At 48.1% G+C, this 26,796-nt stretch overlaps 3 protein-coding genes across 4 annotated transcripts; all 3 read right to left on the bottom strand.

The window, feature by feature from the left end:
• Positions 1-1,474: 1,474 nt before the first annotated feature.
• On the bottom strand, positions 1,475-11,107 carry GPN2 (GPN-loop GTPase 2). Of its 2 annotated transcripts, none has more exons than XM_045511407.2 (5): positions 10,365-11,107; positions 9,725-9,881; positions 7,674-7,834; positions 3,724-3,854; positions 1,475-2,209 (listed from the first exon to the last, which is right to left on the bottom strand). In XM_045511407.2, exons 1-5 carry the CDS (start codon positions 10,860-10,862, stop codon positions 2,137-2,139), a joined length of 1,020 nt encoding a protein of 339 aa, XP_045367363.1. In that variant the 5' UTR covers positions 10,863-11,107; the 3' UTR covers positions 1,475-2,136. The 2 variants fall into 2 exon arrangements, with proteins under 2 accessions (XP_045367363.1, XP_010946302.1); XM_010948000.3 differs by having other exon boundaries at positions 10,452-11,107.
• A 144-nt stretch (positions 11,108-11,251) lies between these two features.
• Positions 11,252-19,715, bottom strand: GPATCH3 (G-patch domain containing 3). The gene is made up of 7 exons (XM_010947999.3): positions 17,231-19,715; positions 15,559-15,977; positions 13,866-14,040; positions 13,462-13,521; positions 12,745-12,866; positions 12,508-12,635; positions 11,252-12,001 (listed from the first exon to the last, which is right to left on the bottom strand). Exons 1-7 carry the CDS (start codon positions 17,655-17,657, stop codon positions 11,785-11,787), a joined length of 1,548 nt encoding a protein of 515 aa, XP_010946301.1. The 5' UTR covers positions 17,658-19,715; the 3' UTR covers positions 11,252-11,784.
• Positions 19,716-24,320: 4,605 nt separating this feature from the next.
• On the bottom strand, positions 24,321-26,729 carry NR0B2 (nuclear receptor subfamily 0 group B member 2). The gene is made up of 2 exons (XM_010947998.3): positions 26,088-26,729; positions 24,321-24,960 (listed from the first exon to the last, which is right to left on the bottom strand). The coding sequence occupies exons 1-2, from the start codon at positions 26,626-26,628 to the stop codon at positions 24,719-24,721; spliced, it is 783 nt and encodes a 260-aa protein (XP_010946300.1). The 5' UTR covers positions 26,629-26,729; the 3' UTR covers positions 24,321-24,718.
• Between the last annotated feature and the right edge of the window lie 67 nt (positions 26,730-26,796).

Below are 26,796 nucleotides of genomic sequence, written 5' to 3'. Positions count from 1 at the left end.
AAAAGTCTTAAGGATGGTTGTCATATGCCAGCCAAATTGAGGATGGTTTTTCTCTTACCCTACAAACTTCACACTGAACAGACCTCACTTGGAACCCAGATGCCTCTGCTTTTCTGCATTAGCTGTCCCCTCCCCATGACAGAGGGAAGAGAAAATCATGTTGCTATCAGTGGGAGGTAAACAGAACTCCATTTACCAGAGGAGAAGACAGCCTTGCTGTCACACCAAGGCTGGAAAATAAAGTCCTGAATATTTCCATCCTCCACTCCATAACTGCAGAGAATAAATGCCGAGGGCACTTGGATGTGAGGCCATAAAGTTCTAAATGACGCCTTCCTTCCAACTGGTGTGCTTTGGTGAGAGCTGGGGCCTCCGTGATGGCGTAAGCATCAAAACCCATGACCACAACTATCGGTACTAGTTTCAAAAAGGGCAGCATCCACCCTCATGCTCTAACTGGTGAAGGATTTGTCCAGCTGCCTGGGCGTCAGGATTCCTGGGCTCCAGTCCCCATAGGTGACTCACAGGGAGCCCCAGGCAGTACCTCCTGGCCTCAGTTTCCCTGGCTTGCACTGGTGATCGTCCCCACCAGTATTAACAACTGTGTGTGGTGTTAATAGGGTTAAGGTGCTTTGAACTCCTCAGATGAAAGGCAGGGGAAACAGCACCCAGTTATTATCCCCCATGCGGCCAGGCGTGGGAGCAGAGGTTGGCTGCTTTCATACTGTTCCAGCCCGGGGAGCCTCCTCATAGCCCCCCACTCTTCTGCTTCCTGCTCTGGAGGCCAAAACTGGGAAGCAAAGCTGAGTCACTCAATCTCAATGCCACTTCAGAACAGTTTTCCAAGTTGAATTCTCCAACTGCCCAAACCACCAGTCATCTGTCTCCCCCTTGATTTATGATAAAATAATACTCTACACGTGTTTAAATTCTTTGCCCTGATTGGCTACAAATCCTGTGGGAGAAGGGCCATGACTTTTCACCATTAAGTGTTCACCAGTTAAGAAGTCAGCAAAGTGAACTGAGAGGCTAACCGGAGTTCAAACTCCTCATCTTTCTGTTTCCTTACTGTAAAAGTGCAGCTTAGTTAATACTCCCCTCTTGTCTACATCTCTGGGAGTTGCTATAAAAGCCACATGAGGACTGTGTGTGGAAGCCCTTTGTAAAAAGCTAAGCCTTTCCCATGTGTTAACTGGATGGAATGTCTGCAAATAAGACTTCTGGCACAACTGCCATCTGTTTCCTTCTGCTTCTAAGACTACAACTGAAAAAACAAAATTAAAATTAAAAAAGTAAGCCTGGAATGCCACCTGCTGGTTGAAAATAGGAATTGCACCCAACCAGTTGCAAGAAGAGCAAAGGAAGCAAACACCAGCATTTCCAACTTAAAGCCGTCTTAATTTTTGCTACAGCCCTCATGGTATGATATTAGACACTAATATTTTTCTTTAAACAACTCATTTTGTATAAGTGATTTCATTTTAAAGTAAACTTTTAATCACAACTATAAATGGAAAACTAATTAACACTTGCCCTGCAAAAAATAAAACTGAAATAAATACAATGAAAATAAAACATTGTAAGATCTGCTAGGAAGTCTTGCCTGTGAAAGCTCAGGCATGAGGTTCACTGTTCAAACTGAAGATTAAGAAAAGTGCACAACTGGAGACTCTGAATCAATCCTCTGATATAACCCTGTGCTTTGGGGGAAGCAATGTCCTGTGAAGAAACGGCTCTTCTGAGGAAAGGTGACATTCCCAGTTCCCAACCCCCCATTCCCAACTCTCTTGGCCTGGGTGGTTGAAGAAAGTTTGGAAGCCACAAAAAGTAGAAAATAAACTCTTGTATTGTAGTACACTCCATCATAGCCCGAGCGGGGCCAGCGCTGAATTCCTGGTGGCAGCGTCCAGAGCTCATGAACACTGAGAGTGTAATGGGTGTTCTGCTTGGTGACATGTCTGGCTTTTGGCCAGAAGTCCTCTGCAGGGCTGAGTGTCCCCTCGCCAGTCTCCCATCTCTGGGTGGGAGGACTGCTCTTAGATCTGCAGAGCTGCTGAGCTGTCCGCTGCTCTCTGGGAGCCATCACTTTCCCCACTGCTGGGTCGTGCGTCTTGCTCTCCAGAGCCCAGCTTGTTGCTATAGCTGCATGGCCTCCTGCTCCACTGACTGCTCAGAGGGTGCCAGGTACTTCTCCTGGAGGCCCAGGGTGCTGATGGAGGGTTCGTCAAGGCTGACAGCACAAGCAAGGATGGGGAACTGGTCTGGGCGGGACCTGATCTCTCCTGATGCCCACCTTCCAATCACATCTGGCAGGTTCCTCCCATCCTGCTCTCTTCCTCATAATTATAGCTTCAGGCAACCCGGACCAACTGGGTTTGAGAAGCTCCTCAAAGCCTCCAGACCCCAGTGCTCCTCTGTTTGCCTCTCCCCACACTGCTGAGAAGCAAAGGACCAGAGAGGCTAACCCTCCAGCTCCATGTCATGGCACATGCTCTGGAGCCAGGCCACTGGGGTCAAATCCTGATTTTGCCACTTCCTCTCATCTGTAAAACAGGGTGAAGATCAAATGAAACAACAAATACAATGTGCCTGCATGGCAACCAGCACACAGTAGGTGCTCAATAAATGTCTGTGACTTCTCTTGTTCTGTTAAAGGAGGGAACTCAAGGGAGCTCCAAGAAAACAACAGATTTCTGCTTGGGCTGTAGGTTGCCTTCTAGCTCCCTCTGGGATTGCAGGAAAGTGGGGCAGGAAGGACACCAGTCAGGTTCACACAGGAAAAGACCATGACATTGCTGATGGAGCCCTGTGAGGCTGGCCAGCCTAAGTTCTGGGTCTGGGGTCTGACTAGGAGACGGGTAGACTACGGCTAGACCATGGCTGCTCGACTAGATGACTCAGTGTCAGAACCTGAGATTCTACAATCAGACAGACCGAGGTTCCAACACATCCAATGGTCCCCTCAAACACAGCACAGCTGCCAGCCCCCACCTCTCTCACCCACATGACAAACCTGCTATCTCCTCTGCCTTTTCTGACCTCAGGGACAACCACCCCTACCACTGTTTAAACCAGAAAACTGGGAGTCTAAATTCTGTGCTACCTCCTTCTATCCCATAACCTCCTGGTCACCAGCTCTGGCTGTCTATCTCTTGAATGTTTTTCCAGTCCACACTCTTCTTTCTAGTCTCACTGTTTCATCTGTTCTCACCTGGAGACTGTAAAGATTTTCCTAGCCCCAATCACGTTCCTTAAAGGCATTTTCTACACTTGGAGGTGCTTTTCAAACATGTATATCTGATCACGCCACACTCTGCCCCTCGATAGTATGCTGGTTCCAACTGCCCACCCACAGGCTGAGGTCCACACAACTTAAGCAGGGCACTCAGGTCCTCCATCACCAGTCCCACCTGCCTCCCTCCCCTGTACCACTGCATCTCCCTTTCCCCTTCACACTCAAGACACCAGGCAAACCAAACCCCTTGGATCTCTCCCAAATGACCAATGCCGTTTCATTTCTGGGCCTCTGTATTTGTTGCTCCTTCTGATCAATATCCTCCCTTGTCCTCAGGTACAGCCAACCCCGAAGTTTTCTAAGGGACCAGTCACCAGGGAGCCCAACTGGTGAACATGAGATCAATCATCTGCAAAGACAGACATGGCCATTCCTGAGCCCAACGTCTCCCCCTCTTGGCTGTGGTGGAGGCTATAGAGTAAGGATACGAGGAGAAATGGAAGTCAGCTCCCATTGCAGCAGACATCATGGCCTCCAGGCTCCGTTGCTCCTGGACCCCAAAGCAGTAGCCATTGGCTTTATCCACAGCCTGCAGGACCCGCTGGATACTCTCCTTGTCCTGGGTAGGGAAGAGAGAAACAGCTCTGAGTGGAACAGAGGTATGTGCAATTGAGGTTGTTCCAAACTACCTGCTGTCTCCAAACACCCGCCTCGATCTTGCCTCAGAAAGCCTCTGTACATGCATTCCTTGGCCTGGAGTAATTCCACCTGTCCCCAGAGGCCTGGCTACACCCCAGCTTTCCTGACTACCCACCCAGCCAAATTAGAACAGATAAGCTCCTCTATGCACACCTATAGTCCCCCAGGTGTAGCCCTACAGCAGCTGTGATCTGACCATCTTATTAAGTTATTAACAAGTTATTAACTCCCCTGCCTCTCCTACTTGACTGTGCACCCCTTGAGATCAGGGACTCATCCCCAGTGCTGGGCACAGTACTTAGCTAACAGGAGGCATCCAATAAATATGTATATAAACTATTTGTTTATCCACATAAAAGTGATAAAATGGTCGCTGTATCACAGGCTGGGAAAGAGATCAAAATAATGCATGTACAGCCCTTAGTATAATGCCTAGCATGGAAAGCCTTCAATGAATGGTAATTGTTACAATTAATATTATATGGTTCACTTCCTCATTTTAGAGGAGAAAAGTGTGGCATTAAACAGGAAAGAGACAAGTTTGCTTAAGTCTACCCACTGCAGAAAGGAATCTAACGTGCACCGTTGACGCCCAGGCACCTTTGTAGGGTGCAAGGTGAGAGGCACAGGGTTGGGTACTACTCTGCAAAGACAACAGGCAGTTGCCCATCTTGAAGAAGCCTCAAAGACCTGTCCCTGGCCTTGGCCAAGTCCCTTGCTGGTGATTTTCTGAACTTAGCCATTTTCACACTAAGGAAGGAACATGTGTAGAGAGAACCCAGCAATACAGAACAGACAGGACCAAAGCTTGGCCCACCCTCTTTACTGAAATCCTGCCCACCGTGGTCTGGAAACCAAGGGGACCGAATGAGAGTCGGACCCTGGACCAAGACCATTGCTTAAGTCATCAAAGCCTCCTATACCCTTGGCATGGTGAGGTCCCAGGCACTTCAGAGTCGATATCCAAGGGGTAAGGCCTCTTAGTGCCCAGTAGAGGCACACAGGCACACCTCAGAGATGTGGATTGGATTCCAGACCATCAGAATAAAGCAACTATCGCAATAAAGTGAATCACACAAATTTTTTGGTTTCCCAGTGCATATTTCATGTTTATATTTTACTATAGTCTATTAAGTGTATAATAGCACTGTGTTCAAAAAATATAAATGTACTTATCTTAATTAAAAAATACTTTATTGCTAAAAAAAAATGCTAACCATCATCTGAGCCTTCAGCAAGTTGTAGTCTTTTTGCTAGTAGAAGTTCTTGCCTTGGTGTTGATGACTGATGACTGATCAGGGTGGTAGCTGCTGAAGGCTGGGGTGGCTGTGGCAATTTCTTAAAGTAAGACAGCAATGAAATTTGCCACATCGATTGATTCTTCCTTTCATGAATGATTTCTCTGTAGCATGCAATGCTGTTTGATAGCATTTTACCCACAGTAGAACTTCTTTAAAAACTGGAGTCAATCTTCTGAAACACTGCTGCTACTTTAGCAACTAAGCGTATGTAATATTCTAACTCCTTTATTGTCATTTCAACAAGGTTTCTTTTTTTGTTTGTTTGTTTGGGGGGTTTTTTTGGGGGGGGGGTAATTAGGTTTCATATTTTTATTTATTTATTTTTTAACAGAGGTACTGGGGATTGAACCCAGGATGCTAAGCATGCACTCTACCACTCAGCTATACCCTCCTCCTCATTTCAACAATCTTCACAGCATCTTCACCAGGAGTAGATTCCATCTCAAGAAACCAATTTCTTTGCTTATCCATAAGAAGCAACTCCTCATCCATTCACATTTTATGAGATTGCAGCAATTGAGGTACATCTTCAGGCTCCACTTCTAATTCTAGTTCTCCTGCTGTTTCTACCACCTCTGCAGTGACTCCTCCACTGAGGTCCTGAACCCCTCAAAGTCATCCATGAGGGAATTAACTTCTTTCAAACTCCTGTTAATGCTGATACTTTGACCTCTTCCCACGAGTCATGAATGTTCTTAATGGCATCAAGAATGCTAACCCCTTTCCAGCTTTTCAGTTCACTTTGCCCAGATCCGTGAGAGGAATCACTACATACAGCAGCTAGAGCCTTATGAACTGTATTTATTAAATACTAAGACTTGAAACTTAAAATTACTCCTTGATCCATGGGCTGCAGAATGGATGTTGTGTTAGCAGGCATGAAAACTATCTCCATCAGAACTCTTGAGTGACCAGGTGCATTGTCAATGAACAGTAATATTTTAGAAAGAATCCTTTTTTCTGGTAGTAGGTCTCAATACTGGGCTTAAAATATTTAGTAAACCATGTTTAAATAGATGTGCTGTCATCCAGGCTCTGTCGTTCCACTTACAGAGCACAGGCAGAGTAGATTTAGCATAATTCTCAAGGGCCCTAGGATTTTTGGAATGGTAAATAAGCATTGGCTTCAACTTAAAGTCACCAGCCGCCATTAGTGCCTCATAAAAGACTCATCTTGTCCCTGGAAGCTTTGAAGCCAGGCACTGACTTCTCCCTAGCTATGAAAGTCCTAGATGGCATCTTCTCCCAACAGAAGGCTGTCCTGTCTACACTGAAAATCTGTTTAGTGTAGCCACCTTCATGAATGATCCCAGCTAGATGCTCTGGGTAACCTGCTGTAGCTTCTACATCAGCACTTGCTGTTTCACCTTACGCTTTGATGTCATGGAGATGTTTCTTTCCTTAAGCCTCTGCTAGCTTCAAACTTTTCTTTGGCAGCTTCCTCACCTCTCTCAGCCTTCAGAGAACTGAAAAAAATTAGGGTCTTGCTTTGGCTTAAGGAAATGTTGTGGCTGGTTTGATCTATCCAGACCACTAAAACTTTCTCCTTATCAGCATCAAGGCTGTTTTGCTTTCTTATCATTCCTGTGTCCACTTGGAGTAGCACTTTTCACTTCCTTCAGGAACTTTTCCTTTGCATTTACAACTTGGCTAACTGTTTGGTGCAAGAGGCCTTGCTTTCAGCCTGTCTTGGCTTTCAACATGCCTTCCTCACTAAGCTTTATCATGTCTAGCTGTTAGAGTGAGAGATGTGATGCTCTTCCTTTCACTTGAACACTTAGGGGCCATTGTAGGGTTATTAACTGACCTAATCCTCACACTGGCGTGTCTCAGGGAATATGGAGGCCGGAGGAGAGGGAGAGAGATGGGGGAACAGCCAGTCAGTAGAGCAGTCAAAACACACATAACATTTATAGGTTAAGTTCACCATCTTATATGGGTGCAGTTGGTGGTGCCCCAAAACAATTACAACAGTAACATCACTTACGGTGAAAAAGAATATGAAAACGAATATATGCATATTCATGTATGACTGAAGCATTGTGCTGTACACCGGAAGTTGACAAATTGTAAACTGACTATACTTCAAAAAAAAAAAAAAAAAAAAAGAAAAAAAACCCCAGAAACATCAAAGATCACTGATCACAGATCACTATAACAGATGTAATAATAATGAAAAAGTTTGAAATATTGTGAGAATTACCAAAACGTGACACAGACACATAAAGTGGGCAAATACTGTGGGAAAAATGGTGCCCACAGACTTGTTCAACGCAGGATTGCAATAAACCTTCAATTTGTGTTACAAAAAAGAAAGAAAGAAAGAAAGAAAGAAAGAAAGAAAGAAAGAAAGAAAGAAAGAAAGAAAGAAAGAAAAAGACAGAAAGGAAGAAAGAATTAGTATCTGAGAAGCACAATAAAGTGAAGCGTGCTTGTACCTGGATGTTGAGAGGGATGAAGGAGACCAGGCTGTAGTCTTCGATGAGCTGCACCAGTTTCTCATTGAGCTGACGGTAGTGGCGGAAAAAAGGATCAGAAGCCAGGTGGTCAAGCAGGTAGGAGAGGTCCAGGACCTCTGTATAGTAGTCCAGGTTGAAGGCTAAGAAGAGAAACTGGTGTTCAGGAGCAGCTGGCATCAGGCTAATGACTTGAGGACAGGGAAGATGTACCAAGAACAGTGCCTGGGCCCTCCTCACGAGGCTCACAGTCAGGCAGCACCCTTGGGACCCGGCACACACACACACACACACACACACACACACACTGCAAGGACTCTATCTAGCAGGGTTGTCTCTTGGGAAAATCACTTTCCCTTTCTGGACCAGTTCCTTCCTAATGTAAAACGAGAAGACCAGACTAGAGGACTCAGAGGTCCCTGACTCAGTATTGTGAATACAAACTTCCCACTAAGAGGAGGAAAGTGGGCCTCCTTGCACTATTTTTGCCTGGAAAACTCAAGCAGTTAGGCTACTCAGCAGGTCCATCCCAGAGTGAGCTGAGGGGACTGACCAACTCCCTGCGCTCTACTTCCTGTGTTCTAATCAGCTCTAATTAGAAACAGACATCCCTATGTCTGTGCAGAAAAAAGTCCTGGGCATCCCAGCAAACTTCTTAGATTGCCTGACAGGTATGCTTCTCACTGAGAATTAAGAAACTGGAGCCAGGTACACCCGGGTTTAGATTTCATCTCAGCTAATATACTAGCTGAGTGATTGGCTTTGGGCTATTCATATAATGTCTCTGGGTCTCAGTTGCCTGATCTGGTTTGCACTTGTTTCTTGTGAGGATGACTGGCAGGAGTTAGAGCTAGAAATGTAGAGGACCAGCATGAAGCCATCTGGGCTGGAGGCTGTGAAGTGGGAGGGGGCCTGGGAAGACTGCAAACCTGGGTGGAGAGAAAATGGGGCTTCTGGGCTTGCCATGAGATAGACCAGGACTCAGGCTGAGGTGGCCCCTCCAAGGTGCCTCCATGTCCTGACTAGCCAGTCACTCTCCCTGGACAAGGCCCTGACACTTTATTCTCCCAACAACCTCCCTTCCTGCTCACTGCTGGTCATTTCAGCTGGTTCTCTAGGTTCCTTTGTGGTAGGAGATGCTATTTAAGGAACTGATGCCCCCAGCTCAGCAGAGCACTAATTCTGCAGGGAAAAAAATGCCGGCCATTAGACCCCCAGGCAACACCCTGGCCGAGTACCAGCCTGCTTCTCCCTCAGGCTTTCCCACCTTGACAAATGGCACCTTTATTCATCCACTGGCTCAGTCAGACACCAGAGAGTCATCTTAATTCCTCTGTCTCCACATCCAATCTACCAGCAAATCCAATTTCTTGGGTAAGTTTTGAATCTATCTACTTCTCTCCATTCCCACTACCATGGCCTGGGCTGCTGCAGAAACCTCCTGCAGGATCTGTTTTCATTCTTGCCCCTTTCCATTCATTCTCCACAGAACAGCCAGAAGGACCTTTTCAGTTCATGCTGTTCTCTTGTTTCTTATTCATCAATGGCTGTTCTGTGTTTCAACAATACAGGTTCCAGCCCCTGCCTAGCTCTCTGATCTCACTTCCTACCACCCTTCCCCCAGCCACTATCTCAGCTACCCTGGGCTCCCCCCACTCCCCACCCCCTTTTCCTTGAGCACAAAAAGCTCTTTCCCTAAGGGCCTTTGCTCCTACTGGTCTCTGCCTCCTTGTCACCATTTGGGTCTCAGTTCACGTGATACTGTTCACTCCCTTACTCCCACTCACTGTCCCATCACCTTCTAATTCCTTCATAATACATATCACCATCTGTAGCTCTCTTGTCCCCAAAACCCAGAACAGTATCTGACACAGAGTGGCACAAAATAAATGGGCAGGGGTCAGGGCCTGCCTGTGGCTACTATTATCAGACCATGCATGGTCCCTGGAGGCAGCTTCCTTCAGTTGAGATCTCTGCTTCACTCCAGTCCAGATGCTGCCCTACTTTTTGCCTGCCAGAACAGGAGCTCTTACCCAGCTTCCCATAATGCTCAATGAGGTCCATCTTGGAGAGGAGGTTGACATGGGGCAGCTCCACATGCAGCATAGTGGCCAGGGAGGTACACAGTACAGAAATGAACTTGGCAGGGTCTGTGCAGTAGTGAGAGTCCACCAGATGGACAGCAGTCAGCTGGGAGGGAAGGAAGAAATAGGATGAGGGGTCTGGGGAGGCAGAGAACATTAGGGCCTATGTCTCCCCTATCAGATTGGGACTTCTGAGGACAAAGAGCAAGCCTTCCCACTAGTCTCCTCCTCCTCGTTTTTCATTCTAATAGCCAATCACTTTCTTATCCCAAAAGATACGGGGCACTTTTTCCTACAAGATGCCTTGCACTGAGCCTCCCAGTGGGCAACTGGTTCAATTCCCACTTTATCTGACTCTGTTCTTTCACTTTCTTTTGCCTACTAAGTCACAACAATCACCATGCCACTTTCCACATAACCCCTTCCATATTTCCAATAATCCCAAGTTGGGTATAACACATCCACTTTACAGATGAGAAAACTGAGGTTCAGAGAGATAAACTGACTTGTCCAGGATTACACACCGAGTCAGTGGCGGAGCCAGAATTCGAACTCACACCTGTTTTATTCCAAAGCGACTCTGCCCTACCTTGCTGTGGGACATGGGCGCATGGCATCTGCCCCCCCGTCTCAGTTCCTCCATCTGCAAAATTAGCCTGCCGAACCCCAGACGCACCCTAAGGTCCCACTGCGCCATTTGGGAGAAGATGCTGCGCAGGGCTCCGTGGTGCGTGCAGAGCTCCACTTGGCCAGGGCAGTCGAAGAGGAAGTAGTGACCGCGGAGGGGGTCGAGCTTGGCACGCAGCCAGTCCAGGTTGGCCTCCAGGTATTCCATGCAGTAGAGCAGGCCGCCGTTGGGCCCCAGCTGCAGCGCGTCCATCACGTCGCCCAGCCCCACCAGCTCGCCCACGTCCACGGCGCACTCGTACGGCAGCCCCTCGTTGGCCGGGTCCAGGTTCACCACCGCCACGCGCCGGCCTAGCGCGCGCAGGAACTCACTCATGCCCAGGCAGTACGTGGTCTTCCCCGAGCCCGGAGGGCCAATCACCGCCTGCCCAAAGGCTGTGGCCGGAGCGGCCCCCGCCATGGGCGGCACACAGCCCCCTACAGGGCAGATAAACTCCGCGGGGAAGCAGGGTGGGAGTCACGCCGGAGACGAGCCGAGGGCGACGGAATCCCCGACGTGCACTATGTCAGGGGCCGGCGGCGATGCCCGAGGGTCACCTAAGGAGGAAGAGCAGGAACCCGCACGCGGCAAGACCAGACGTCCAGGTACTGATGGGACCAGTACCCGACTTCCGGACGACGTCGGAAACAGCACGGCCCAGAGAGGAAGTTCCGCCCTCGCGGTGACGTAGCAACTAGGCGCCGAGGGGCGTGGTGACAGCGGGGCGTCGGACGGACGTGCGGTCCTAGGACAACCTTTCAGGGCATTTTCCCACCTTCCTCCTCCCCCAATTAGAAGAGAAAGAGAAATTCGGTAGTAAACTTTATTCTCCCGTTAAGTCGCAGACCCGGGACACCTGCTGCAGACTCTCCGCTGTCCGGTCCCAGCCAGTTAAGGGTAGAGGCATTGGAGGGCCCGCCCCAAGACCATCTCTTCGGAGCACAAATCCTCTCCTCTTCCATATCCCTTTCCCCCTCTTTCTGGGCTTCATGATGACCCCCATCCTCCTACCCCCCGGGAGGGTTGTGCTGATAACCTCAGTCAGTCCAGCTTTTCGAGGTACTGGAGGAGGCAACAGGAGCAAGCCCAAACAGAGACTAGGGTTAGGAGACACCGTGGAGAGGTCATTAAGCCCTATCATCAAATAGAAGAATAGGGGGCTGTCTGTAAAAACACCCCTGAGGTAGAGAACCAGAAGGCAAGTTCTGAACAAAGCATCTTGAACAAGCCGCACAGACTGTTGCTCCCAGAATTCTTTCTCCTTTGGTGGGAGATAAGGCTGGGCACAGGGTGGCCACTTTGCAGTTGTAAGTAATCCTGACTAAGGAAGCCCTTGACCCTGTCACTCAGGTTCTGAGGGGCTGTCCAAGGCACAGCTGGAACCCCTCACAAAGGCCATGTCTGCTCGAAACTTCATGCTGGTCGGTGGCTGGCGGCGGAGCAGTGACTCCCCCTGGTCCTGGGGTAGGAGTTCATCGTAGATAGTGGAGATGAGCCCCAGGCCAGTTCCACGGGGCCTCTTCAGTTGCCCAAATGGCTGTAGCTTCTCTCCATGGTATCTGGATGAAAAAGTGCTCTCAGTGAGAGGGCTGCTCTCTCACCCCAGTAAGGGGTTGGGAAAGGGCAGGGAAATAGCTACTACATATCTGGTTTGTCCCAAAGACAGCATTTAAATCTGGATCTTTGCTCTCCAGCTCCCTTATCCATCCATTAATAGTGCCAGAAACCAGAGGCCTCACATACTGCTTTCATTTCAAACAGTATTAGCAATTTAGAACAACTGTCACCACTTTATGACTTACAGTCACTCCCTAACAACAATCATCAAGTCCAAACTCTTCAGATCCGGGGGAATAACTCCCCCAGGAGATCAATGATCCTGTCAAGCCTGAGGGCTCAGTCTTGGAAAAAATAGGGCCAGACCTACTTTTTCCTTCTAATTCTGCTTTGAAGTTCATTCCCTAGGGGTCTCTAGCACCCAACCCAAAACCAGAGGGAAAGGGGAACTGGGGTACAGCTGAAAGGCCTGCTTGGGCTCCCAGGGAAGTCCCTCAGCCATACTCACCCCAATCCACGCTTGCATCTGGGGTGTTGGCCGTCACTATCCAGGGCCTCAGGTACCCCTGAGCACTGGCTGCCCAGGCCCTGGCCCTCAGCCCAGCCCTGTCGTTCCATCACCTTTCGTCCAATGCCCTGTAGAGGGAAGGTAGAAGACTCAAGAAATGGCTCCTGCTGGGGTCAGAGAGGAAATGGGGGTAGAGAAGGAAATGAGAGGGATCAGGGGGCTGGGCACAGTGCTCACCTTGGTATGGCGCTCAAAGGTGCCCACCTGGCATCCAGTCACAGAGCCAGCCTCCTGGCCATCACGGAGTCTCCGTTCCAGACGCATCTGGACAGAGTCTCGGGCATCCTTGTCTCCACCATCTGAGGAAGCAGCCCAGTTTGAGGAAGGGTCTCTCTCAGCAGAAAAGGGGAATATCAGGTTTCTAGACCCTCCTCACAAGATTTATGTATTCATCTTTATGGTGTTTTATTACTTTATTATTATTTCTCTCATTAGGCTGGAAGCTCACCAAGAGGTAAGAACCATGGCTGTCTCATCTTACAGTTGAGGAAAATGCGGTGGAGAAAAGTCACAGAGCCATAAACTGAGAGATGGAACTAGAACCCTTCCCATCCCGCAACCACCCTAGGTCATTTTTGACTCCAAAGTCTAAATTCTTAACCAGAGCCTGAACTCTTGCCCCTCCCACTGTACTAGGGCCTGCCCATCAGAACCAGAGCTCCCTGAAGGCTGTTCCTACATGTCCTTCCTCCACAAAGAAAGGAAAAATGCTCTGCCCACAATCAGCACTTAATGCACTCAACCAGAGACGTTTTAAGAGAGGAACACTCTCAGTGGGCTACCCCAAGGGAACCGGTGCCCCGTCTCAGCCACTGCTAAGCAGGACTGGGAAAGTGTCCCTGCAAGGCCAGGGCACCATTCCACCTCGCAGTATTGCAAGCCCTGGTTCAGTACCTGTATCGTAGTACACAGTCATGTCCACATCCCAGTCATCAGCTGTCTGTTCATCAAAGTCTGCAGATATAAAAACATTAAGCAGAGTAAGCTAGGGACTTTCAGTTCTGTTGAGAGTTAAATCTAGACGTAAGACACACGTTCTAGAATTTGGGGCTTTTGATTGTACTTTCAAATCTTTCCTCTGGGAGGGTCATTCAGAATTTGCAGGAGGGCATCTTCACTCCACTCCACTGATCCCCCACCCCTATAAAGGATGACTGGTCTCTCATATACAACCAAGGAAAGCCTCTTCCCTAGCCCTTTCTTTGGGCTCACTGCCAGGGAACCCACCGTGTGGAGCAGAGCACCCTGACTGAATGCAGCAGGGGTCATCCCTGCCCCTGCCCAGGTGCCAGCATTACCTCCTTCTTCCTCCTGCCAGAACTGGGCGTCGGTGTAGAACACCAGGCCAGAGCCGCCCTTCTCCCACTTGAGCTCAATCTCCTCCTCAAAGAGCCGCTCAGTGGTCCGCTCCTGCCCAGTCACGTCCTCGTGCAGTGCTTCATGCCGCTCCCACTCCTCACCCCGGTCATCATCCTGGAAGAAGGTGGGGAGAAGTGACCTGCCTGTCCAGCTTCCTGATCTCATGCACGCAAGGAGGGCAGCTCAGGGCACAGTTCCGTTCCTCCAAATCTCTCTGAGAAACAGCACATTTTTAACCCTCAAGGTCTGACCAACACACCTCTCCATGCCCTGACTCTTTCTCAACATACTTGGCCCTTTCCCCCACAAGCCTGACTCATTCGTATCCTTGTGCTTTTGGCCATCTTGTTCTCCCGTAAGTATCTGCCCTCCTCTTCCACCATCACCTCTTCTTCACTTGGTTAAATCCTCCTCATCCCTCAAGTTCTGCAGCCTATGTGAAGCCCCCACACCGAGACCCACAGCACTCTCACTGGTCTCTGAACTTCTGAGTGCCAATCCATACACACTGTTACACCTTTATACATTATGTCACAAAGAAAGAAGGGCAAGAACTAATATCTATTATCTACTATGTATCAGGCCCTTCAATATCTTAGCTTCTTTAAGCACCCCAACAACCCTGTGAGGTAAGTACTATTATTCCCATTCTACAGACGAGGAAACCTCAATCCAGAGGAGTAAAGTGATTTGCCCGAGAGTACACCAAGAGGGAGGCAGAGACAGCATTCAAACCAATACCATATCATAGCCTTTCCAGATGCTGCTTCTCTCTCTTCAAGGAGATGTAAGGCTCTTTGAGAGAAGGAAATGGGTCTTAGAATGTCTTTAGAGTCCCGCACTAGCCCCTGTGTTTACAACTGCTCAACTGGACTTGTGGAATGACAAGATGACTCCTGGCTTGAAATTTTGGGGGCCCCTGTCCCAGTGAAACTCCAGGAGGCTTCAGCAATCACTGCTGCAGATCAAGTGCTGGAGAAAAGTCAGGACAGTACCACACTAAAGGATGTGGTCCAGATGTGTTAGCAACACTGAGATGGCAGCTTTGAAGACATCAATTACTTCTTACACAGAGTATGCAGTAAAAAAAAAAAGTTCCCCAACAAATCACACCTCTCCTGATTTTATGGATGAACAATCAAGTTTGGAGAAAGAGACAGAAGAAATGCCTATTTCACTGATAATGTTAGAGTGGAGGCTGATGTTTAATCCACTGACTCAAGGTCAGAAAATAGATGCGACTTCTCAGCCACAAAATGAAAGCACGCAGAGGTTAGACAAGCAGCAAAGAGGACTGAGTTCACATCTTAGCTCTGCCTCTACCTCCTTAGATGATCTGTCTCTCAGTCAGTAGATTTCATCAATGAAAAGGGCTCTCCTTACATTTCTTCTGAAGAAATGAAAAGAAGATCCTTTTGTGAATCTTTTGATAAAAGCTCTGGCCCCTCTCCCCAAAGAAACACATACTTGCAAATGCAGTTTTGCATTCAATGTCAGGGAGTTCAAAGTCTTTGGAACCCTCCTGAGGATCCCAGGCCTAGAACTCTTGTAATATACAATTGAAGAGTGGTAGTATTAATGTCTTGGCCTCTCTAAGCTGCCAACAAGGACAGGATGGCTCACTGTACTCACGTCATCTGAGTGTGACTCTTCTTCCTCTTCCCCTTCTTCTTCTGGCTCTCCACAGGGGTTGGCTGGTATGTCTGCCAGGCAGGTTCCCTGGGGTATTTCCTCACCCTCTGCCGTGTACACAAACTCTTCCTGCTCCACAGTCTCTGAGTCCTCATACTTGAAGGGCACATTGCCATAGCGCCGGGAGGAACCTGTCTTGGGGAACTGGAGCTGCAGCTGGGTGATGATCCGAGGGGGTAGGCGGCAGGCCCGGATCAACTCCAAAAAGACCTGCAAGGGAGTCCCCACGTTCCCACTGGGCATCAGCACTGGTGGGTTCAGCTCTGGCAGTTGCCTCAGATCGGCCAGTGTGAAAGCTTCACTCTTAGCCTTCCGACTCTGCAGTTCCTTCCGGGTCTTGAAGGGAAAGGATCCCAAACCTTGGGAAGCAGGGAGAAGAAGGCTCTTGAAACCTGGAAGTCTTCAGCAACACTTGAGCCAGAAATTGATCAAGGTTTAAACACCTTAGCCTAATGCTATTTCTCCCTTTCAGACTTTCCCAGAGTTCCTTCCTCTGTTTCCTGACCAGAACCACCTAGTAATTTCATGCCATTTCTCATCACCTTGGCTGAGCTCACAGGTTTCTTCCAGCTCTGGTTCCTATTGACCTTTTGATTCTCAACTGCCACCGATCCCCACCCCTGCACACCTTCATACCATTTGTTCCAATCAGAGCGAACAATTTAACATGCCGGGAAAGTTTCATGGGCTTTCACCTCTCTGTCCATGTCATTGCAAATGCCATTTATTTTGAACACCATTCTCTCCCAAAAACCCGTTTATCTTTCAAGATCTAGATGAAAAGCCACATTTCCTGATCCCTGTAGGCAATCAGTTCCTCCCTCCTCCGACATCTCATGGCAGTTGGTGTTAAGGAGCACAGGCTCTGAGCAAAATACCTGGTTAGTACTGTGACTGTAACCTTGAGCAAGTACCAACTTCTGTATCCTTTAGTATCCTCACTACCCCTCAAATGGGTAACAACAGCTCTTACCTTATAGAATTATGAGGAGTCAATAAGAAAATGAAAGGCTTAAAAGCGCAGAGAAGTGCTCAGTAAACGTTAACAATTATAATGGCATCTCTGTGACAATTACCTTTTTACAAATCTGTCTTCCTCTCTGGATTCTAAGCACAGGCTGTATCCAACTGTTCTCTGCATACCAGCTAGAGTCACACTAGGTCTAGCAATATAGGCTACAGTTGTTGAATGAATGAATTAGAGGACTCTGCACTGTGTTTCTTGTTTCCCTATCAAAGTGATTTCCCATGAAAATAGCTGTCCAGAGAAAAGTTTGTCTCTCCATTTGCATCTTGCCAAGAGAGGACTGGATGGGGGGCAACAAAGAGAGTGTAAGAAAGAAAATACCTGATTTCCTTTTTCCTCTTATGCGTCAGTACAAAATTAAAAGGGTCTCAGAACAGAATAAATTGGAAAGGTCATCCGAATAGGCCTTTTCCTCCGCGCCCCGAGTTTTACTACCGTCCAAGTTGAGCCTGAAGTTTTGTCCATAAATGATCTAAACTTCTAAAGAGCCCTAACGAGATACCTGAGTTAGCCTCATCACTCCTCAGGCAAGGTGCCTCTGTTCCAGTGCCTGTAGGCCCAGTCTATCATCTTTCCCATCTGTACCTGATGCCTCAGTAGGTAGCCGAAGTCTGCGGATGAAACAACGACCAGGTAACCAAGTCCCTTGAGAATCCAGCCACCGGCGGCCCGAGTACATGCGGAGAAACCTCTGGGCTTGAGCTGCCCCCCGTACCGAGATGACGCAGCAGCAGGTGCGAGTCTGGGCGGAAGCAGAATCCTGAGTGGAGAGAGCGCGGGCATCGTTTTGATTGAGACCCTGGCTAATAGGAGTTAGGGTAGAGTCGGGAGTAACCTGGGAGGGGGCCCGCTCAGGCCGATGCCGGTAGTGGAAACAGAGGAAGCCACAGCCGCGCTGTTCCCGGAACTGGCTAAAGTAGCTCCGTAACTGGGCTGAGCGCAACTCCGAGGGTATACCGCACACTATTAAGTAAACTGCCGCCTCCTCCTCCGCCTCGCTGGACACCGCCATTTTAGATGTCACATGATCGGCTGCAACCAACTCTCGCGATAACAGCGCGAGCGGCGCTAGGGTGTTGCAATCCTGTGAAACCCGTGATCTACAGTTCGCACGGGTTGTGGATGTGGCACCGAGAGCTGCGAAAAAACGGAAGGAAGTCGTTTGGTCCCTTTCCCACAGACAGAAGCTGGTAATGTTGGATAAAGCTCACCTGAGAAATGGGGCTTTAGCACTTTTTCATAAAGCTCTAACGAGGATTAAATTAGAAGCCTGAGGGGGCAGTTTTTTAATATTTTTAGCTGTTGGGTAATCTCCCAAACTTAATCTCAATTCTTTATCAGTTCAGAGGTTTTTCAGTCGTTCATCCTTTTATTCTTCCAAAACATATTGGTGAACTCCCACAAATCACTAATAAAATGATAATCCAATTGAAAAGTGGGCCGGAGGACCCTTCACAGAAGAGAAACACATCCAATTAACAATGAAAGATGTTAAGTCTCAGTCATTAAGGACATGTAATGAGTTCCACCTTCATAGCCATCAGATTGGCAAACATTTTTAAATCCTCAAATCCTCTTTTAGATTCTGACGATGTAGAGCAACTGGATTTCCTACACGCTGTTCAAGTGTAACCTGTTACCACCACTTTGGAAAACAATTTGGCATTACCCTGTAAAAGTGAAATTGTGTACACATACCTTTTGATCCAGCAATTCCACTTTCAGTTATATACTTTAAAGAGATTCTTGTTTATGTTTATCAGGAGATACCGAACCTTGCTCAGCCCTGTGATCCTGGAAAACAACGAAAATTTAACAAACTCCTCCCACCATTTTGTGTTCTGGAACACAACTTAACTGCAAAGAAACACCCTTCCTTATATGACTTAGGTAAAGCTCATGAGTGCTCCCTTTTTAACCTACGGCAAGGCACAGACTGCAAATTTCAGTTCTTTTGCCTCATAAATGCTTAGATGAACTGCTGTCCCCACTGATCAATGAGGACAAAATGCTTGTTAACTAAACTTTGGTTAAGCTCTCTTTCCTCTAGGTCCATGAACTTTGCACCATCTCCCCTAGCAAACCCCTAGCTTGAGCTGTACACAGCCTCTCCTTAACAGCCCCTCCTGAGAATAGGCTGGCTTCAGGGTAAAACATTCTTTGATATACCGTCCCATCGTGCCACTCCTGGTCATCTCACTTCCTCACACCCAGTTCTTTCTGGCTTTGTTTACTCCTCCCTATGAAAGAAAAATTCTGCTTAACCCTTGAGACATGTGTAGATCTTATGGTCAGAGCTTCACTCTTTGCAATAGCTTCCCTCTCCCCATTGCAATAATTCCTTTTCTCCCTTGCAGTAATCATTTCAAATAATGTCTCTCCTCCTTAAGTCCATATTTTTAAAAAATTTGACAGTGTATATGAATATTCATAGTTACAGTGTTTGTAAGGGCAAAAAGTGGCATTTAGTGCTAATAATCTCTGGTATATGATGTTGAGTGAAAATAAGTCAGGAAACAGAATATTCAGCTTATATAAAGTTCAAAAAATACAAATAAAAAACATTTTTAAGGATACATAAATATGTATGCTTTAAAGTCATAAAGGAAAGTAAAGAAATGGTTAACCCCAAATTCAGGGTAGGCATTACCTTTGGGTGGAGGTAACAGATTTTAGGAAAGATACTTCAGAAGTTGATGATAATAAGATCTATGGAATAATGATGAGGATTCATTGTACTGTTACTCTTTATATTTTACATATATTTTATAAATATTTTGTTTTACTCAATATTTAATTTAAAAAACTTAGAAGGGAAAATAACGTTTCAAAAAGCAGGAAAGTAAGTAATTACATTGAGGTGATCACAAATATACACCTATTCTAGAAATAAAAATAAAAACAGTCCTAATGAGCATCTGGGTAATTGTAAATAGTGACAGTGTTATATCTGGATTTTGAAATCTGCTGATGGGCATATGGATTGGTATACCACTTTGGAAAACGAGCAAGATCCACTCTAGTTGAGCATAACTTGAATCCATAATTCTGATTCTTGTTATACAGCAACAGTTCTGCAAATACCTGTGCACCAAACAGAAAAGTGTGTAAGAATCATCCTAGCAATATTATTTGATGAACCAAATGTTCTTCAGCAGTATAATGGATAAATAAATTGTGGTGTACTTTACCACAATGAAAATGAATGGGTTACTGCTACACAGAGCATAGTATGAATCTCATATAATATTGAATAAAAGAAGACAAACACAAAAGTACATGCTATATGGCTCCATTTATATAAAGTTTAAGACAAGCAGTCTCATTTATGATTTTGGAAATCAGGGGTAGTGATACTCTTTGGGGAGGAGGCAGAGGTGGTGATGGGGAGGGTTTCCGGGGTCTTGCTAATGCTCTCTTTCTTGAGCTGGCTGGTGGTTACAGGGTTGTATTCATTTTGTGATAATTCATGAAGCTGTTCATATATGATTCATGTACTTTTATGTTATACAGAAAAGGTTTAGTTAAAATTGTATTTTTTAAAAATCTGAAAATCAAAAAATAAGTTTTTTGCAGCAAACAGCATGCACCAAAATAAAGACAGTGTACTCTAGATAAGCTGTTAGCTGACCCAAGAAGTTACACACTTATGATTACACACAATGGCCATTTGTGGGACTAAATTTCCAGAACCTTGCATGATGCTCCGCATATAGCAGATTGTCAGTAAATCATCATTGATGGAATGAATATTCATAGCATTAACGTGGAGATATGTTGCTGGGTGTGGCTGAGGACTCTTCAGGGAAAGTGGGCCACTTCCCTGGGGGAGCAAAGAGTCCAGATTTCTCATCAAAAACAACCCTGAAGGTAACCAAGACTACATTTTCACTCTCATTCTGCCTTTTAGTGAGATGGGGAGAGGAGGGAGTCTAGGTGCTATTTATTCAACACTTGATCATCTCTGACTTTTAAAGACTCAAGATAGCACTGTATTTAATAGGGCCCTAAATCCAGACCACCTGAATTCAAATTCTGACTCTACTATTATTAACTGTGTAACCTTGAGCAAGTTACCTAACTTCTCGGTGGCGCCATTTATTCATCTATGAAATGGAGGTAATAATAGTACTCCTAGCATAGAGTTGTTGTGAGAATCCATGTAACAGAATCCATGTAACATGTTTAGAACATAGCTCTCAATGACTGTTAGCTGGTTATTGTTTCTTAGTTACCCAGAATGACCTGCCAGGAATGGGTGGTCCCCTTTGTTAACACTGATTCCCCGAGACTTTAGCCTTGTTGCCTCTATCCGTTTCACCGGGATTGCCTCTCTCTGCTGCTTTGTTCTGTGACATAGTCTCTGTTCACCTCTCCAGGCTTCTCTCTTGCTGCCCCTGACCCCAGATGCCCCAGACCACTTGCACTCTCACACCTCTGTGTCTTTGTGCCTGTCATTCCCTCTGTCTGGAATGCCCACCCCCTTGGTTTGCCTGGCAACCCCCTATTCAATCTCTTTAGATCAAAGCAGTCACCACTTGGCTGAAGCATTTTCCCCACTTCCAGGCAGATTTAATCACTACCTCTTCTGAGCTCCTACTGCCTGTTGGCTGTCCTTCTATCACAGTTCAGATCACTGTGTGCTATAATTTCTTATGTGTGTCTCTCTGCCATAGACAGGATGTTCAGTGAAGGCAGGGACTGATTTATTCTGTGCTCCTCAGCATCTAGCACAGGGCCTGGTACAAGTAGATGTCAAGAAAGATATTGAAAATAGCATGAACGGATGGCTGGATAGTGGGTGTTGGCTTTTTGCCGGCATCATAAGTTCTGGGATACGTGACTGCACCAAGGGCAGGGTGTGTCAGCATAGGGCACTGTACACATCATCAGCCTGACTGCTTAATAAGCAGTCAATGATTTGGCTAATGAAAGTAGAAATAATGATGATAATAAAATGGTACCTGAGGTGACCCAGAGTCACAGTTGCTCTTGTGCTTCCTAGTGAGTCATCTTCGGCTGGGCCTGAGGACAGTGATCATGGCTGAGAGTTAGACAGTCAGTAAACAGTGGCTGAGCTGGCTCCAGACAACCTGATCTTGACCATGACTCACTCCTGCCTGTGCTGGTGGCCAGAGCCTGGCCTCCATAGTCACACAGGCCTGGGTTCAAATCCCAGCACAGACAGTGATCAGTCCAGGCCTTGAGTAAGTTGCATACACTGTCTGAGCCTGTTTCCTCCTCTACCCTTTCTGGTTGGTGAGACACAGTTCCCACTCCTAAGATACTGATAGTGGAGACATAGTACCCCATCTTTGGAAACCCTGCAGTCTAATGGAAAAAAAGCACTGTTGCCCTTATTAATGTGTATTACAACTTTCTCTTTAATTTTGTTATATTTGTCTTTATTTTCCTCTAGAAGGCTTGGGTAGGGCACAGAGAGTGACTCAAGAAATATCTCAGAAGAGAGATGAGAAATAGAAGTATATCTCCCCAATCATGTGGAGGGGTAGGGAAGATATTTGCAAAGGAACAAGGTAGGGCTAAGAAACGAAGCTATTTGGATGATGGAAACATTAGCTAAGTTGAGGGGAAAGGCTGGGGTGGATGGTGGAGAGGAGTGCTTTCTAACAGCTGCTCAGGTTTTGAGGAAGGGAGAGGTGAGAGGCAGGAAGACTCAGCCTGAGGATTCAGAGAGGTGCAATAATAAATGAATGGGGGCAGTTAGTGAAGGGACATAAAAGATAGAATGACATCAAATCCCCAAATCTGCTGGATTTGGCTTCTATGGGGAGATGAAGCGTCTACTCTTGAAAGAGTTGCCTCATCTGTCTGCAGGGTGAGATGGGCCAAATTGGTGGGAGGGGCAGGACGGAGTGGTGCTGGGGCTGATATCTGGGTCTGGGGTTCTGGTGTGGGGGTGAAGGGGTGGAGCAATGCCGGGCTCTAGAGGACGCCTCTGTTTGGGGATTTGATTAGGTCCTGGCTACAGGGGTTGTTGTTGAGCAGGATGTGGCCTGTCTGAGAGGATGCTGGGTGTTGGAGTCACCATGGGAAAAGGGGGTGACTGAGGCTTCAAAAGCCAGGCAGAGCTGTTTGGCCTGGATTTACAGGGTCCGGGTAGACTCTAAAGATGTGGAGACACAGGTCTGCCTATGTTGGGGGCCACTTTTTCTTTTACTGTGACATACAGAAGATGGAGAGCAGGCCCTGCTGTGCCCCAGCCTCAGGCACAGGGGTGTGTGGGTGCGAATGCCTGGCTTGGGGGCACATCTCCCCTGTGTGAATGTGTTTGCGTTGGCTGAATGTCACCGGGTGAGTGTGTGGGGCTGTGCAGTTCTGTGCTGGGTGTGGGCGGATGGAGGGTCTGTTTTGTGAGTCTGTGCAGGCGTGTCTGAGTTGTATGACTTAGTGTGCGTGTTTGAGAGAATTGTAGGTCTGAGTCGCATGTGTGTGTTCATTGTGGGGTCTGAACTGTGTGCTTCTGTCTCATTCTGGGTGTCTGAGTGGTGAGCGGGTGACTGGGTAAGGGACAGGGAGCCCTTGCTGCTGGCACTGGGTGCCCTTAATGGGTCCATGGCCAATTCAGCTGTGGTTCCTTTCCTAGGGGCCATAGGGAGAGGTCTGAATGACGACTCCTAGACTGTTGTCCCTGAGTGAATGACCTCTTGTTGAGTAATCATTAACTTGGCCCCCCCCGTGAGAAGAATCCAGACTGTGGTGGTGGTGGTGGGGGGGGTCGGGCCTGCTTGGGGCAGGCCTCATTGCTAGAGAAAGGAGGAGGCCTGAAAGGGGGTCCTATAGGCATGTGTGTTGTTATCGTTCCCTTCTGCCCACCCTGCAGGTTAGTGACCCTGACCTGGACGATATTCAAAATGTTTAACAAACAGTGAGGCACAGACATTGACCAATCAGAGCAGACACAAGCCACACACTGAATGGAGCAGCCCTGGAGGCCATGGCTGTGCCAAGCATTGCCTCTCTAGTTGCTGGACGCAGGGATGGATTCCAGGAGAAGGGCCGGCACAGAGCGGCAGTAGAAGGAAATACACGGGGCTCCAGAGTGGCTGTGATCCAACTGCCATGGAAGTGTCTCAGACCTTAACAGCTGGGGTGGCAGCTGAGCCGTGGCCGGCCTTGGCCTTGGCCTCCAAGCAGTTGCGAGGCCAGCCCTGAGTGCCCTTGCCCCCTCCCATTGGGAGAACAATGGACCACCGTCTTCTGTCTGCTGAAAAGACTGGGGAAAGTGAATGATCCCAAACCGCAGAAATTCCAGTGACCTGTCTGTTTCAGTTTGGGAATGGGCTGCTTCATTTTCCTTGTTGGCTGTGCTATGATTCTCACTGAGGTGAGAGGGAGCCTGGGGCAGGAGCTGAGAGAGGGGTCAGTAGAGGATTTGGGGACAGGAAGAGATAACCCCTTCCCTCTAAGATAAAGGCAGGGACTTGAGGGGGTCCTGACCTGATGCTGTCCCCTGGATTCAGACCCATGCAAAATAAATCTCATCCCCAGAAATGAAATCATCATCCCACTGTGAAAAATTAAAGTTCTAGTTTCCTGAGGTCTGGCTTCTGTACCCCTTATGGTTCCTTCCTCCTGGGCTCCCTTTGATAGGGGCAGGGTGGCCCTGGAGGTGAGACGGTCCCTTCCACATGCACAGACTACAGTGTCAGGCTCCAAGGGAGTCACACCTTTTATTACAAAAGTCAATAACTTAAGTCAGTTCTGTGCAAAGTCAGTAGGACTCCTGGTCCAATGAGCAGTTGAAACTTCCAACTCTGTCCCAGGAGGGGACAGGAGCCTTGGCCCAGAGGCTCTGGGATCGCCAAGGGCTGGGCAGACAGCTAAAGTACTGGTCCAAACCAAGGAAGGCCAAGATGGGGCATGGCTGAATGAGAGCCCCATAGCTCATCTGGCTGGGCCAGGACCAGCTGCTCCTGGGGCGCCGAGTGCTGTCTGCCCAGGCTTGCCCCTTTGGGAGCAGTGGCTCACCCCGGGGGACAGCCAGGCCATGAATCAGTGCCGCCAGCCTCTGCCCAGCCTACACCTGATCTCTGCTTGGGCTGGAGCAGGTCAGCCCAGCAAAAGCATGTCCTCGAGGAGGCCAGCGATGTCAACATCTCCAATGACAGGGCGAAAGAAGAGATCCCCAAGCAGGCTGGGTGGAATGGACTTGAGGGTGGAGGCCGTGAGAAGGACACGAGCCAAGCGGCTTTGGCCTGCTGGGCACCATGGCTCCAGGACCTCCCACAGCGCCTGGTGAGCCTCCTGCTGCAGGTGTCCAATGTGGGAGGAGGCGTGGAGGCCTGGCACGTCTGTGGGCAGAGAAGGCAAAGAGGGCTGGTGAGCACTCTGCTCTGAGACACCCCAGGGTGAGACTGGTTCAAGACCTGAGGCCACCAGCTCAGCCCTGCGGCCCCATTACCACCTCCTCTATTTATTTATTTACCACTTTACTTATCCATCCATTTATGGAGAGGCAGTACAGAGCAATGGTTATGGATGGGTTGTCTGCGTTTGAATCCCACACTGTCGCTTATTAGCAGTGTGACCTTGGGCAAGTTAGTTAATCTCTATACCTCAGCTTACTCATTTGTAAAATGGGGATAAGTTACAGTTCCTATCTCCTAGGCTTGTTACAAGGTTTAAATGAGCTAGTATATGTAAAACCCTTAGAATTGGACCTAACATATGGTAAATGTAATATGAGTATTCAGTACTATTATTATAATTAATTACTGTAATAATGCATTCCATGAGGGCCTTTTGGTGAGGAATTCTCACCTAGATGTTCTCTAGATTATCTGTGGCTCTTCTGGCTGAAGTTTACAGAGACTCCTCCCTCTCCTTCCCCACACTCCACATTTTCACTCCTCTTCTCTATGTGGTCTTTCTGAACCCATGGAGTTTCACCTTCAGAACTTCACCATGCGAGGGGAGGGTATAGCTCAAGTGGTAGAGCATGTGCTTAGCATGAACGAGGTCCTGGGTTCAAATCCCTACTCTAAAAATTAATAAACCTAATTACCTCCCCTGATCTGCCAAAATAGAGTAACTAAATAATACAATAATAAATAAAAAACTAAAAAAAAAAAAAAAAAAAGAACTTCACCATGTGGTCCACTGATGAAGACATGACTGAGACACAGCTGTGTCTGCCCACCCTCTCCTCCCCCACTCCCAGCTTTCCTGAGTGTCAGGGCAAGTTTCTTGAGTAGAGTGACAAGGGCTAGTCTCTGACATCCTTGCTTTGCCCCTACCTGGCTGTGTGACTTTCAGCAAGTCACTTAGCCTCTCTGAGCCTCTTTTTGTGAGATGACTATGTGGTGATAATGAGGACCCAAAGAGCTAACGGATGCCAAGCCCTTAGAAAGTGCCTTCCCTGGCTGGACCCTGCCCCTCTCTAGCCTTGGCCCCCATCCAGGAGTGTCTAGGAGCTCACCAGGATTGAAGAGGATGGTTCCTTTCAGGTAGGCATATTCCTTGGGGCCCAGCTCCAGACTCCAGAAGGACTCCAGGCAGCACTGAAGCCACTGCACTGCAGCCAGTGAGGGCTGGGGCCGATCAGGCAGCTGGCCACTGCCTTCACCGCTGCTGGACTCCTCCAGCAGGATCTTCTTGAGTATGCTGGGAACTGGGACCTCGGCCACTTCGAAGGTCACAGTGTCTTGGGCCAACCCAAGAAGAAAGAGGGGGCCCCAACAGCCCTGCAGCAGCTGCCGCCGATCCTGGGGGAGCAGCTGGCAGAAGGATGGCAGGTTCCTGAGGAAGGCCAACGTCTTGGCCAGAACATCCAAGGCCTCCCGGCAGGTGCGATGGGGAGCACACAGCTGGACAGGCCGGTGCTGCCTGCACAGGCAGCGGCTACGGGCTGGGGGCATGGAGGGCTGGTCCCTGAGGCTGGGGCTCAGAAGTGCATACAGAATCGTTGGGCGGCCTGCAGCCCCTTGGCACGGGCAGGTCCCTGGCTGGCTGGAGCTCATGGTTGACGATCTGCTTCTCCTTTCTCCCAGCTCTCCCACCCTCTGCTCTGTGCTGTGGGTGCTATTTATATCCCCAAATGGGGGAGGAAGGAGGGAACGGCCCAACAACCTTGACTCCAGAAGTCATGTTCATTGAAAAAAAAGAAACACACACTGACCCTGGCAGGA

Source organism: Camelus bactrianus, chromosome 13 (genome assembly GCF_048773025.1).
Source record: "Camelus bactrianus isolate YW-2024 breed Bactrian camel chromosome 13, ASM4877302v1, whole genome shotgun sequence".
Lineage (NCBI taxonomy): Eukaryota > Metazoa > Chordata > Mammalia > Artiodactyla > Camelidae > Camelus > Camelus bactrianus.
The sequence above is the reverse complement of the archived record's forward strand: the minus strand, read 5'-3'. Positions and strand labels throughout refer to the sequence as shown.